Genomic DNA, 14,547 nt, shown 5'->3' on the forward strand with positions numbered 1-14,547 from the left:
ATTTTCGACAACCAACTCTAAACTCTTTTTTTTTGAAAGGCATTTTAATTCTTGAATCTGAATTTAAAAAAAATCCTAGAAAATTGAGAAAATTTTGTAAATAAAAGAATTTGAAAAATAAAAATAAAAATATTATTGCTTAAAGCAAAAGAAGTCAACAAAAAGGTTGACTTGTAGACATGTTTTAAAGGTATATAGTAACATGAACCCTACTTGACTTAGTTTCTAGTTTTGACTAATTTTAATATAACTCATCACATGGTCTTAAAAATAAATAAATAAATAATTATTACTTAATTAAAATTGGACGGTTGTGATCACTCTTAAGCTACGATCATCCTCTGCCTTTGCCTTAATGTTCTTCTCCTTAAAACCATGGCCGCCCTTGGATTTTGTTTGTCCCATGCATGTGCTGAAAGCTTATTAAAAAAAATTATATATTTTTTGAGTTTAATAAAATTAATGTACTAGATTTATTTATTTTTCTTGAAGTAATAATTGGGTCCAATTAATCACCAGTTAATAATTATCTATTTATGATTTTTTTAAAACATATATTTAATTAAAAATATAGAAATAAAAAATTTTGTATAAGAAACAAGGTAAAAAGAATGTTATAAGTTCATGTACTCTTTACAAATTTGGAATTTAATCTATTTACTTTTATTTTCAGAATTTAGTCCTCTAATTTTTAAATTCCAAAATGCAGGTCCGATTGTTAATACTGTTAAATTGATTGCTATGGCATTTTGAAATAAATAAATAAAAACTCACTTGGTAGCCATGTAACTAAAAAATGACAATGTAATGAACCTGAATTTAACAAAATAATTTTAACAGTGTTAATAGTTTGGCTTGAACTTTGGAAAGTAGAGAGACTAAATTTTTAGAAGTAAAGTATAATGACTAAATTTCGGATTTGTGAAGAGTACTGCAGGGACTTATGGCATATTTCAACCAAAATATAATTTATTGGGAGGCTAAATAAAAATATTTATGTTAAGAATGACTAAATTTTGAGGGAGTCAAAATACAATTTCACCATATGAATCAACAGGACAAAGCCCTGACATACTCATTTCAAACTTGTCTTTTTTAAAATAACCTTATGTCTAATAAATTCTATTAATATTTTCCATTATTAAAATATTTGTATTCAAATTTTCAGTTAACATCGGTCCTAAGTTCAATCCCCAAATAACCATCACTCCTACCTCTTTATAAAAATATGAATCTTTAATTATATATGAGATTTGAAGAATCTGAAATCTGTTAATAAGGTGTGACAAGGGAAGTGGGCATACCTTTTAGCACACACAAAGATAAAATGCAAGAATAGAACGCAAAATGTTGTTAACGCAATTTAAATAAAACTTTTTGTTTATAATGCCTTGCCCAAAAAAAAATTTCACTATTAAATCTCGTGGTGTAAAATAATAATTTAAATCCAATCTATCTTATTCCTTGAATAATTGCAGCCTCACCCAAATACATTTAATATGAGCTCTTTCCAATAAAAACAAACTTAAGGCGACTCTCTTCATCTACAAGTCCCATGAAATAAAGCCATATATATGGGAAGGGATCTACTTCCACTTTGTATGATTAATATTTTAACGATCCAACTGTTATATTTCATATTTCATTCATATAAATCTTGCATATCAAATTTGACGTAAATTAAAATTTTCTAACTATTTGTCTTACATAAAAAGCTTTCAATCGTTTAATAAATATTAACATATACACTTTTTATATCAATATGATAAAAATATCAAATCGATTTAAAATTTACAGTACAATTATATTGATAAATTTAATGATTAAATTACTAAAATATTAATCGCGATATGGGAAATATATATAGAGGTTGTGAATATTTTTATTTTAAGCTCTTTAAAATTTTTAAAAGTTTAAATTAGTAAAGGTAAAATTATACTTTAGTCCCTCTAAAATATAAAAATTAATTTAATCTTTTAAAAATTATAAAAATACAAACTATTAAAATGGCAAAATTATGTTTTTATTATCATAAAAATTATAATTTTATTTCGACCCTAAAAGATTTTCTGATTTCGCTCGTAACTAATACCAACCAAATTAAAACATATAATTAACTCTCTCTTTCCAACATTTCTTCTTGTAGAATAAATAAAAATTAAAAATGTAGTTTCTCAAGGTTATCGAAATGAAGGTAAAGTGGCAGGCTCCTCATTTCACCGTGCATGCATCTTTCATTGTTGCTAAAACGACCACGTATATACCTTAAGATTCTCATTTAGGATTTAGGGTCTAAAACACGTTACATCTAATGTAAATGGATTCGTTTAATAGAGGTTTAATACGTATTAATCGAGGATTAATTATTATAATTTTTAAAAAATTTATATTTGTTCGATACAATATTAAAAATGAAAGATAAATATAATACATTTAAATTCGTATTAAACAGATATTTGACAAAAATTTTAATCACTACTCATAAAAACTTAAAAAATTATAATTACTATACTAAATTTATTGAATTTGAGAAAATGCGATGCATTAATATTATACATATTTCACTTTAACCAATGACCCTAGTTAACATTTTCCCAGTATATCGGAGCCACAATTAATCATTAATTTTTTTAATCGGGATTAAAAGATAAGAATTCGACACATTTTTAGATCTCATAACATAACTGCTGATCGAATAGCGAAATGCGTTTATTATAATTCATTGGGCCTGATGCTTTTCAAGTCCTCAGTTTTTATTAAAAAATTTGTACAGTCTAATAATATTTTCCTCAATAAAATTGTTTGATTTTTTTATTTTATTTTCGCTTAATGCTTTTTATTTCTACTAAAAACATTTTCCCAATATGTCATTCCTTTCACTTCTTTTTATGTCTTAAATTTATTATTTATATTAATATATACCTAGTGAGATTTTACTTGGACATTGGGCATTAAATAATTATAGTTTATTCTCTCCAAGCTCTTGGGTTTATGTTAATTCAGCTTCACGAGGAAAAGATTACTTGGAGTCGGTTTTCTTTTCCTTATTTACTATATAATAAGAAAGTTAGTATCCACACATATGGCAAGGACATACTTATACGTATACACTACGTTTAAACGAGTTATCTAAATAAAAGTATATCATTTATTTTTCGAAAACTAAAATTTGAATAGATTCCATGAATAAACTTCTCTTAATCACTAAATTAAGCACGAAAATTTAAAATAAATTTCTTATAACCTGTAGAGTGGTAAATATATAATCTTACTCAATTTTAATTATTATAATGTTAAAATAAATATTTTATATTTAAAATAATAAAAATAACTTAAAATAGTACCTAAATTTCTTTTATTTACTTGAAAATTACTCTTTCAAAAGTATTTATAAAAGGAAAGCGATAAATAAGTATGCTTTTATCAAAATAAATTTAAAAATATAAAAATCCATAATCTACTATACACGAATATCATGCTTTAATCGCACCACTAAGCATTTCTCAAGTAGTTTTCTCATATATTAAATTACGTTTCATATGACACATAGCATAGCCAGGCATGTTCATCCTAAACAATTTTAACATTGAAATTAATTGGGTGGTAGACTAGTCAAATCATATACATAACATGATCGTATATTCCATTAATAAAATTATAGTTTCTAATGGTTAAATAAATTAATGTTTATGCAATACGATAAAATTAACAACTTTTTTTTGTATAAAATATATAAAACCAACAATATTAATAATATTAATAATGATATAATTTATATTAGATCACGCCAGACGCACGAGGTGAGTGAAAAACGTAATCATGCGCTGAATATATTTATAAAAAAATTGATATAAATAAATAAATAAATACCCTTAAAACAATATAGTTTACTTTGTAAAGTAAGGATATTTTCGTCACTATTCAACGGAGTTTATGCTCATTTGACTCATAAAGATATTTTTATTAATCGGGCTCGGAAATTTATTTTGAAATTGTTTTAGGGAAAATAAAATCAAATTGGATCTCCCCTTTGACTAAAGTTTACCATAATGTGGGAAGGAAATATATAATAGTAAAACATTACATACAAACTTTGACTTAAATTAATTAGTTGCTATTAACTAACTAACTATATAGAATTTCATGTGACCATGCATGGAATATAGGTGTGGATAAACATTATGAGAAAAAAGAAGTAAGAAATAATTCTCATCATTAAATGGGTCACCACATATGCAAGTTCAACCTCTAATTCCCTAATTTTAAATTAAAACCAATGGTTCCCATCTTTGAAAAAAAAATCTAAATCCATGTGTGTAGTTCTTTTTGGGGATTTAGAAGGGAGGTCGGCACCTAGAATTGAGAGAAACCCTGTTTGAAAATTCACATGATTAAATAATTATATATTTTTGTTGCCTAGTGGGTTACAAACCATTTTTTTTTTTAGAAAATGGGGATCATTGCCACGTGAAAGGATTTGGTGTTGCCATTAGATGCAATGTGAAAATATTAGGTTTTGTTAGGTGCTTTTCTCTATCTCAATCAAGTTATATGATGCGTGTATTATTCTACTCTTGACTCAACATGTGTTTATACAGTTTTATGCACGTGTAACCTCGCAAGAGAGCTTGGCCTGCGAGCTCATTACGATCCGGCCCAAACTCATTCGGGTTTTGAGCCAGTGATGATAATTATCCTAACTTAAATAGATTAATTTAATCCCTAAAATTATTATTTAGTTTAAAATTGACATGAAAAAATATTATTTTTGCTTTTGCAAATTAACTTTTATTCAAATTTGGTTTCATCTATTTTTTTTTTAAATAATAGAATGATTGATTGAGAGAGTTGTAGTTAGATACAATAAATTTGATTTTTAGTGACGATTAGTTGGCGACGTTTGACTTCAAAATTCTAGTTGAAGGGAAAATAATTATTAAAACTGTTATATTGCATTTCAACTTATCAACCGAATATGGAAGTTGGGATTTGATCGTTAATAATTTTAATAAAATATTTACACAATGCATCCCTCATTATTTGCTTTCTATTGTTAAATTTGACTTCTTAACTAGATTCTTTACAATATAGGCTTTTAATTTTAGCATAACATGCTATGTAAGTTAAAATTTTATATTAAATTATTATTTTTTTTGGAAGGGACAAAAAATATATATAATTTTTTCCTTAAATTAAATTATTGTTTTTTGGCTCATTGTGTTTTAACTCGATTGGTATGGGTATTGTTGTCAATGCAGGAGGACGTAGATTCGAGCATGCTGAAATGCATTATCCTCTTATTTATGAGTTAAGGAGGGATTATGGGTGGTTTTAGCATTCTTCAAAAAGAGCAAATTCAGCGAATGTATTCAGGAAAATTCTTTTATGATATAATCTTTTAAAAAAATCTAAAATGATAATTAAAAGGAAAAGGAAAAAATAAACGAAAATAAGAAAGGAAATCCTTGAAAATCCAGTCCCTAAAAGTAGAAACGTCGGGTGGTGTGCAAAGCGACTGTGGTGCAAGGCAAAGCTGTTCATCACTTGGTGTACGTGCATGGGTGCCTTTGGGTTCAACACAAATACACACCACATTTCCCTCTCAAATCAAATATCATGCATGCATGAAAATATGTGCTTATATATATACACACACATCTTATATAGTTTTTTCTAAAGCTGGAAAATAATACTTTTTTGGAAATGATTTTATATTATATGGTAAACTATATACATAGAAACTCCAAACCAAGAAAACAGCTCTTACTCCCTTCTTTTCTTTTTTTTTTTCATGAAAAGGAGAGACATTCATTGGGAACTCAAGGGTCGTCCACATGCAATGCAATTACCAACCCAAAAATTCTAAACCCTAAATTTTATTTCATGAAGGTACAACTACGATTAAACCCTAAATATTAAAAAGCTTTCCAGCCACAGAACCATGCACCATCATAATCAAAATTTTAAAAAAGGGAATGCAACAAAAGGCTTTAATTATGAGGAGGAATGGGCATGCATGCATGCATGCATGTGTGTCGGACTAACGAGCATTTGCCGAAAACAAGACGGCCTTTCCATGTACCTTAAAGTTTTTTTTTTTTTGTAAGTTTCAATATATCGTAACAATCAAAACTGTGTATAATTACTGTCTTATGCTTTGAACCTCTATTTCATTCCTTACCTAGTACTCCACAATTAATCTTTTTAATTTGAATAAAGTATATATATTCTCTCTTCATTACATTCATTCTCATATCTACATTCATCCCACCATTAATTGCTGGAGGCTTGTTACATAAATATTTTGTGCTACATAAGCTTTTCTTTTAAACGTATGTAGACCATTTTCAAGGATCTTAATGGACCATGCAAAGAAGCTTAGAAACAAATAGATAAAAAAAAAAGTGTGTGTGTGTGTGTATGGTTTCTTAAATAAATACTAGCAAAACAGTGGAGAGTAGCTAGTGAAGTGATAGAGCAGATTTCTTGGAAGGGATATCGAGGGATTGGGTTGGAAAATGGTGTGAAAATTTAGTAAACAAATAGAAGATGAGGGAAAGCTTGTGTGGAAGACAGTTGGCGAAATGGGGTTTGTGTGGGTAGAAACAGCCTTTCAAGTCTTAATCCCAAAGGAGAGGAGCTGTTGATTATGGCACTTTGTGTGTGTGTGTGAAGAAACCCTTATTATTTGGCAACTTGGCTTAGCTGCCTCATCCACTCCACCCACTCACCACTTGCCTATATGTTATTCATGTAAGTGTTTTATTGTTGGAACTCGATCTTTAATTTAAGGTTTGAATTTAAGTTCTCTATCTGAGAGGGTCTAACTAAAGTGACGAGCAAGGGCTTTAGCCCCTTAGTAGTATAATTATGATTATAATGCCTCTCAAATGTCATTCTACAATACAATTCTTTTTAGTTTCGTCCCTCCAATTTTTTTAGTTTTATCTCGACTCTGAAAGTTTTCCAATCATCCCATTGGCAAAGTATAAGCGGGTATTTATGGTAGAAATATTTTTTGACACAATGCATAGCACTACCTCTAGCCCCTTCCCAACTCATAAACAGGAGGATAACTTGCTTCAGCACACTCGAACCCACGTCGTCCTGCATTGGCAATAATGTCCATGCCAATTGGCTAACATGAATCTTTTTATGATCGAAGCAGTTGTGAGTTGATATAGAGAGAGCTATTTTTCCTAAAACTTGTTAGCATCACTTAAGTTCTGAGGCGTTACCCTTTTTGTAACAAAGAAAATCTATATCGACTTTTCAATTAACTACAAAAAAAAAATCTATATTGACATAGTTAATGGTGTGTGTCTATATGAACAAATTAATAATATTATAAAAATAAAATCATCAAATTATATAAAATCAAAATCAAAACTTTAATAAAATAGAAATACCAAAATCAATGTTTTACCTTATAATTAATTTTTTGAGCATTGAGGAAGAAACTCTTTCAAGAGGTCCATAGAATCAAATGAGGATGTTGTGACTGTTGTGTCATTTTCTTTGCTCCCCAATATTCCCTCTCAGCTCTCTGCTTCATCTTATATTTATGCTAATTGATTTTTAATTGTGCTATATGAAATCTCGAATATTAAAATTGACATTATTAAAAAGGATTTTACTTGAATATTATTCGACCACAAAACGGACACCTATAATAATAAAAGAAAAATAGTATATATAATCTAAAGCTTGCTATTATAACATTTAGACTCCAAATTAATTAGGCCCCTAATGATTCTTCTCAATGTTTGCATATTCGAATGTGTGGAAATAAGAAAAAAAATACACTTTTAATTTTTTTTTTAGGTAAAACGATAATTTTAGTCCCTACTGTTTAATTTTTTTGGGAATCATTTTTGACTCTCAACATTTAAATTTTAGTCATTTACTTTTCTTTGGTCGGAAAAATAGACTATAATGTTGAATTTTTAACTATAGTGACATGGTAGCCCACGTGATAATTCGTGTGTGCTTCATAAAATTTCAAAATAAAAATAAAAAATTTCAAAAAGAAGTTCATAAAAAGTAAAAATGATTATCCACCACAGCAGTGAAGTATATACATGAATTGCTACACAGGCGACCACGTCACTCTGGTTAAAATTTTAACAGTTCAATCAACTTTTCTATTTAAAGTAAACCGATTTAATTAAATGTTGAAACTTGAGCACCAAAATAATTAAAAAGACTAGAGCTAAATTTTTTTTAAAAAAAAATATTAAACTAAATTTATTATTATATAAAAGTTCAATCATTCAATTTTGTATAATCATGATTTCATCTAATTAAAGGAAAGAATAAATATCCTTCAACAATTTTTTCTTAAACCAAGTATAATCTATATAAGATCTATTAATATATATTATATTCCATAATAAAACAAAAATACAAAACTTAGCCATTAGCTTATATGATTTGAAAGCCCTTTGAGATCACATTAATTATTGAATGTCATCACATGGTCCTTCACTCTCCTTGACTCCCTTTCACACCACCACCACTTCCTCTATATAAACACACCCCCATTACCTCAAATCCTTCCTTATCAACAACAACAACAACAACACAAAAACACCAAATTTCATCCATTTTCAGTTCATCAAAAAAAAAAAAAACCCTTCCTTTTTTTTTTTTCAAAAACCCTTTAGCCAAAACTTAAAAACAATGGAGAACTTGTTTAGACTTGTGGATCAAGATCAAGGTTTCTTTCAACGTAAATGGACATTAGTCAATGGTCCATTGATAGTAGGTGCTGGTCCATCAGGGTTAGCCACTGCTGCTTGTCTTAGAGAACAAGGTGTCCCTTCTGTTGTCCTCGAAAGAGCCGAATGCATAGCATCTCTATGGCAAAAACGAGCCTATGATCGGCTCAAACTTCATCTTCCTAAACAGTTTTGTCAACTCCCTAAAGTACCATTCCCTGAAGATTTCCCTGAGTACCCAACAAAGAAACAGTTCATTGAATACCTTGAATCATACGCTAAGCGTTTTGATATTAACCCAAAGTTCAATGAGTGTGTACAATCAGCTAGGTACGATGAAACCAGTGGATTTTGGAGGGTTAAGACGGTAAGAGGCTCTAATAAAGCCGAGTTCGAGTACATTTGCCGATGGCTAGTTGTGGCCACCGGCGAAAATGCCGAGTCAGTGGTGCCGGATATCGACGGATTAGCCGACTTTGGTGGTGAAGTTATTCATGCTAGTGAATATAAATCCGGTGAGAAATTCAAAGGCCAAAATGTACTCGTCGTTGGTTGTGGTAATTCAGGGATGGAAGTTTCACTTGACCTTGCTAACCATAATGCTTCACCTTCAATGGTGGTTCGCAGCTCGGTGAGTTTCATTATTTAAACAAATAAAGTAATCGATTTCATCATTGGATTGAATTCTAATGATGGGTTCTTTTTATGTTTTAACAGGTTCATGTATTACCAAGAGAAGTTTTAGGGAAATCGACGTTTGAATTAGCTGTTTTGATGATGAAATGGCTACCACTTTGGCTCGTCGACATGATTTTGTTGATTTTGGCCTGGTTGGTGCTGGGAAATATTGAGAAATATGGATTGAAAAGGCCATTGATGGGTCCATTAGAGCTTAAGAACAGTAAAGGGAAAACACCGGTGTTGGATATTGGGGCATTGGAGAAAATCAAATCGGGTGATATTCAAGTTGTTCCTGGAATCAAGCGGTTCTCACGTGGACGAGTTGAGCTCGTTAATGGTGAGAAACTCGACGTTGACTCAGTTGTTTTAGCCACTGGGTACCGTAGTAATGTTCCCGCTTGGCTTCAGGTGAGAAAATTGTTTGACTCATATATACATGTTGGTAAAATTTAGATTTTAGTCCCTTCATTTTGTTTAAATTTAAATTTTACTTCTTATATTTTAGCCCATTTATCACTTTACCATAATATCAAACTAACTATTCTTATAATTCAACTTCGACATAACATTAGAGGGACTAAAATATAAATTTTGACCCTATTATCTCAAACCACAAACATTTATTAATGTTGTTTTTATTATGAAAAAAACAGGAAGGTGAATTTTTCTCCAAGAATGGATTCCCCAAGGCACCATTCCCAAATGGATGGAAAGGGAAAGGTGGACTGTATGCAGTTGGGTTCACTAGAAGAGGCCTATCTGGTGCTTCCTCAGATGCCATTAACATTGCTCAAGATATTGGCAAAGCTTGGAAACAAGAAAATAAGCAGCCCAAAAAGAGGACCATTGCTTGCCATAGGCGATGCATTTCACTTTCACAGTTCTAAATTTCTTTTATATATATATATATATATATCAGCAGTAGCATGGGAACATTACTTTACCTTTGTTGTTTTGTTTATTTTTTTCATGGTGTAAAAAGAAAAAAAAATTAGGTAGTAGTAAAATAGCACCCACGGCAAAGAAATTATAGTCAATGCTGTTGATGGTGAATACCTTGATTACGATCAACATAGAGCCCTCTCTCCAAAAGCCCGAGTTGATTTTTTATTTCTTTGGGCATTTTGTATTATGAGACGATGAGGTTTTTTCTCTTTTCTTTTCATATACAGCATTTGTACTTTGTATTATTATTGTTCAATAAAAATTATAGTTAAAATATATTTTAGTTCTTGTATTTTATTTTTTTACATTTGGAATGTAATTTTTCTATTATTATTTTTAAGAAATTTAGGCCTTCTTTGATTAAATGTTTAAAAATCAATTTTTAAATATGTTTAATAATTCATAATGAAAATTACTATATAATTTTTTAACAAAAAGTATAGAAAATGATAGAAAATGATAGATAGATAGATAGATAGATAGATAGAGACCTACTTATCACTTAACTTTTTCAAAAATTTCTTTTAAGATTATATTATATTTTATCAAATAATATAATTATACTCGATATTTAATTTTAAGTAATATACTAAATGGATTTTATAACTTAAATTCAATGGTTATTTTGTCGGTACTTAATTTTAAGCATTAGCCTCTCTATTTTCAACACTTAATTTTTCAATTTATCAAACATAGCTTTAGTCTCTTTACTTTTCAGATTTAAAATGCAAGTTCAATTGTTGACATAAAAAAATGGCTATTAAGTCCATTTTTATTTTTATTTTCTAGAAAGAAACATAGGCCAAAACCCATACAATAAAATATGTTAATTATTAATTAATTCCTCAAGAAAACTCTGAATGAGAATTCTCTTCTAATAAGGTATTGATTTCATGCGGTGGTTCTTCAAGAATTGCGAGATGTCTAATATCATTATTTATCATCTTTGCTAAATGATCTGTCACTTTATTAAATGATCTTCGGATACTTCTGAATTTACTCTTCAATTTTTGAGACGTAAGTCCCGAATCAACTGAATTTTAACAATATTGTTCACCGATGCAAGACCCGTTTGAAGAGTTTCAATAAACAAAACATTGTGAATTTCCAATTCCACTTCCTTAAACCCTTTATTCCAAGAAAGTTGCAATCCTTCCGAGTCCATTTTCGTTATTGATTCTCTTTGGTTTTTCGTATTTAATTGATCAGGTCTTGGGTTTGGACTTTTGAACGATCTCTCTTTGGAATGTATATATATATATATATGCAAATATGCTTACAAGTAATCAAAGGTGAAAGCCCAATTGATTCAATGTTTAAGATCTGCAAGTTGTCCATTAGGGTCTTATTTATAGATGGGTAGAAACCCATCTTCATGATGTACCATGAAACTAGAGCTGTCCATGGGCCGGGCTGGTTTCGGGCTGGGCCCGGAAAAAATTTTCGGCCCGACTCTTAGGCCCGGGCCCGGCCCGGCCCGAAATTTTGCCCAGTCCCGGCCCGGGAAAAAAAGAGTAAGCCCGAGCCCGGCTCGGCCCGGCCCGATTTTTAATAAACACAAAAAATATTTTAAAATAAAAAATAAAAATAAAAATATTTTTAAAGTATTTTAAAATTAAAAAATAAAAATAAAAAATATATATTTATTATATTCGGGCCGGGCCGGGCCCGGGCCAAAAAAGTTGAGCCCGAGCCCGGCCCATTTTTTAAACGGGCCTCGTTTTTTTGCCCAAGCCCATATTTTGAGCCTATATTTTTACCCGAACCCTCCCATATTTTGGGCGGATCGTCGGGCCGGGCCGCCCGGCCCATGGACAGTGGAACAAGCACCTTTCTCATCTTTGGTGATAGATAGAGGGGACACCAAAAAAATTTTAGGTATCAAAATTAAATTATAATTTTTTAAATCAAAGTATAATTTTATTTTATATTAATTTATAATTTTTTAAATCAACTTGGATATGAGATATGTTCTACTTGTCGATGGGTAATACTCTGTTGTGCTGGTCGTTGAATCGTCGCTTAAAGCTGGCCGATTGGACTTTTAAAATAAAAAGACTTCACAGTCTAGTAACTTAAATGACAACATTTAAATAGTTCAATGACTATTTTGTAACTTTTTAAAGTTGAGTAACCAAAATATAAACTTACTAATAATTTAGTGATCTTAAGTGTAGTTTACCTTTAATTAATATTGATAAATAATTCATTTTGGATCATATGGGGCCATTATAAGTTTTTGTCTCACATTGTACCATTAGCTCCTAAGAGCTCTTTTCCCTTCATTCTCATGTTAATAACATTTAATTTTTAAAATTTTGATAATGTTGTTTTATAAATGTTGTTGATACCGGGTATCAACAAGGAAGGAGACAATGAGAAATAGGTGATGGTGTAAGGAATGTCAGTTCACCTAAATAGACGGAGAGCTGGAGAAAATAAAGGATGAGGTAGGAGAGTATGTTAGTAGAGGAGGTTGGCGAGCAGTATAGTGCTCAAGGTTGCTAAAAGGACAAAAGATCCATTCTCCATTACAACAGCGGAATGTATTTATAAAAGGTCTTGAGGCTGGTGATACCACGTCATCGACAATATAGGTGATGGTCCTCTTGTGTGGTTGATCAGGGGGCAGGTTGGTTGTCCTCATGCATTATACTGCTCTGACATTCCTTGGCGTAAGGTAGTACGAGTTTATTATGCATGTGCCTTTGGTGTTCCCCTCTAGGAAGTGAGTGCATTCCCACTAAAAACTGATGATCAGGAACACAGGGTACCCGAGCGGCTAGTCACTAAGCAGTGAAGGGTTGTCCAGGCACTCTTCAGGTGGATAATGCACCAAGTGTTGTAAAGGAAAAAGTCAATTGAGAGTTGTCTATGAGTGCCTCTCAAATGTTCTCTCACAGTGCCACATGTCCTCAGCGGGTAATGGTATAACAAATTTATACAAATATTTTAATTTATTAATTATTTAAAATTATTTATTATATTAAATTATAAATATAATTCAAATGAATTAGATAGTAATTAAGTTATTTATTTTTATATGAGATGTAAAAGAAATAGGCTAAAGAAAGTCTTGAACATTCCAAGCCCAATTAAAGGAGCCCATGAAATAAAACATACCCATGTGCTGTGACCCGTTTAGGCTGGGCAAATACTTCGATAGCTCATGACAATCAGCCTAACCTAAATTCGTTTTAAATAATAAAAAATATTTTTAAATCTAAATTTAAAAACATTAATATAAAACAGTTCCGTTCTTGACATTTTTTAAGTCATAAAAAATTATAAAATGTATTCACAAAATTTTTTTTGGGTTAATACATATATTAAAAAAAATTGGGCCCCTTCCAGCCCTAGGCCCTGGACGGCTGCACTTTCAGACTACCCCCAAGACCGGGTCTGATATAAATCATATTTTAATATTCAAGTAACATTTGAACTCTAAAACGGCCGAGTGGCTATAGATTGAAAACGAGTCTATCTTGAAAAAAAATCATTTTGTAACTAATCTATGACAACCTTTACTCAATCCAACAAATAGACAACTTCAAATGGAACAATGTTTTCGCATTATAATCATATACTTCAATATACATAAAATGGTTTAGTTTTGCCGATTGAGTTTTAGTTCGGTTGGTATCGGTATTGTTGTCAATGCAAGAGGATGTGGGCTTGAGTGTGTTGAAACGTCTTATCCTCCTATTTAAAGCTTAGGAAGGGACTATGAGTAATTTTAGACATTATTATATAAAAAAATATGATTTAATTTTAAGAGGTTAATTTCAAGTCTATAAAATCTTATTTATCATTTAAAATATATTGGGACTTGGGATGTATAATTATAATAAATTTAGGGAATAATATAGGTACAGGCTAACAAAATATTTAAAGGAAAGAGCCATTTATCAATGGTATTATTATTAACAAAGGCACCTGGGCAGTGACAGCCGTCTCTTCCATGATTTTTAGATAACCTTATTATATATAAATAAATAATATTATATATCTGACCAATAATATTATATCATATCAGTTTTTTTATTAGCACGAATTTCACAATTTTTACCCTTAATAAACCTAAAATTAGGGTTTATATCTATGGATGACCCAATCTCAAATTCAATTCACCTGATTTTTTAATTTTAATAAGCATAATTACTTGGTTTGATCTAATTATGAACATGAAAAATCATTTAAA

The 14,547-nt window shown here is 30.2% G+C and overlaps 1 protein-coding gene across 1 annotated transcript; it reads left to right on the forward strand.

Moving 5' to 3' along the window:
- The first annotated feature begins 8,671 nt into the window (after positions 1-8,671).
- Positions 8,672-10,491, forward strand: LOC105793696 (probable indole-3-pyruvate monooxygenase YUCCA5). The gene is made up of 3 exons (XM_012622542.2): positions 8,672-9,351; positions 9,438-9,809; positions 10,055-10,491. The coding sequence occupies exons 1-3, from the start codon at positions 8,683-8,685 to the stop codon at positions 10,286-10,288; spliced, it is 1,275 nt and encodes a 424-aa protein (XP_012477996.1). The 5' UTR covers positions 8,672-8,682; the 3' UTR covers positions 10,289-10,491.
- Positions 10,492-14,547: the final 4,056 nt, after the last annotated feature.

This window comes from Gossypium raimondii, chromosome 8 (assembly GCF_025698545.1).
Source record: "Gossypium raimondii isolate GPD5lz chromosome 8, ASM2569854v1, whole genome shotgun sequence".
Taxonomy (NCBI): Eukaryota; Viridiplantae; Streptophyta; class Magnoliopsida; order Malvales; family Malvaceae; genus Gossypium; species Gossypium raimondii.

Excerpts from the sequence above, each read along its gene's own strand:
- LOC105793696 (XM_012622542.2), top strand. The coding sequence starts at position 8,683 with ATGGAGAACTTGTTTAGACTTGTGGATCAAGATCAAGGTTTCTTTCAA. Across the intron at positions 9,352-9,437 it reads CAATGGTGGTTCGCAGCTCG|GTTCATGTATTACCAAGAGA; the intron begins GTGAGTTTCATT and ends ATGTTTTAACAG. Across the intron at positions 9,810-10,054 it reads ATGTTCCCGCTTGGCTTCAG|GAAGGTGAATTTTTCTCCAA; the intron begins GTGAGAAAATTG and ends TGAAAAAAACAG.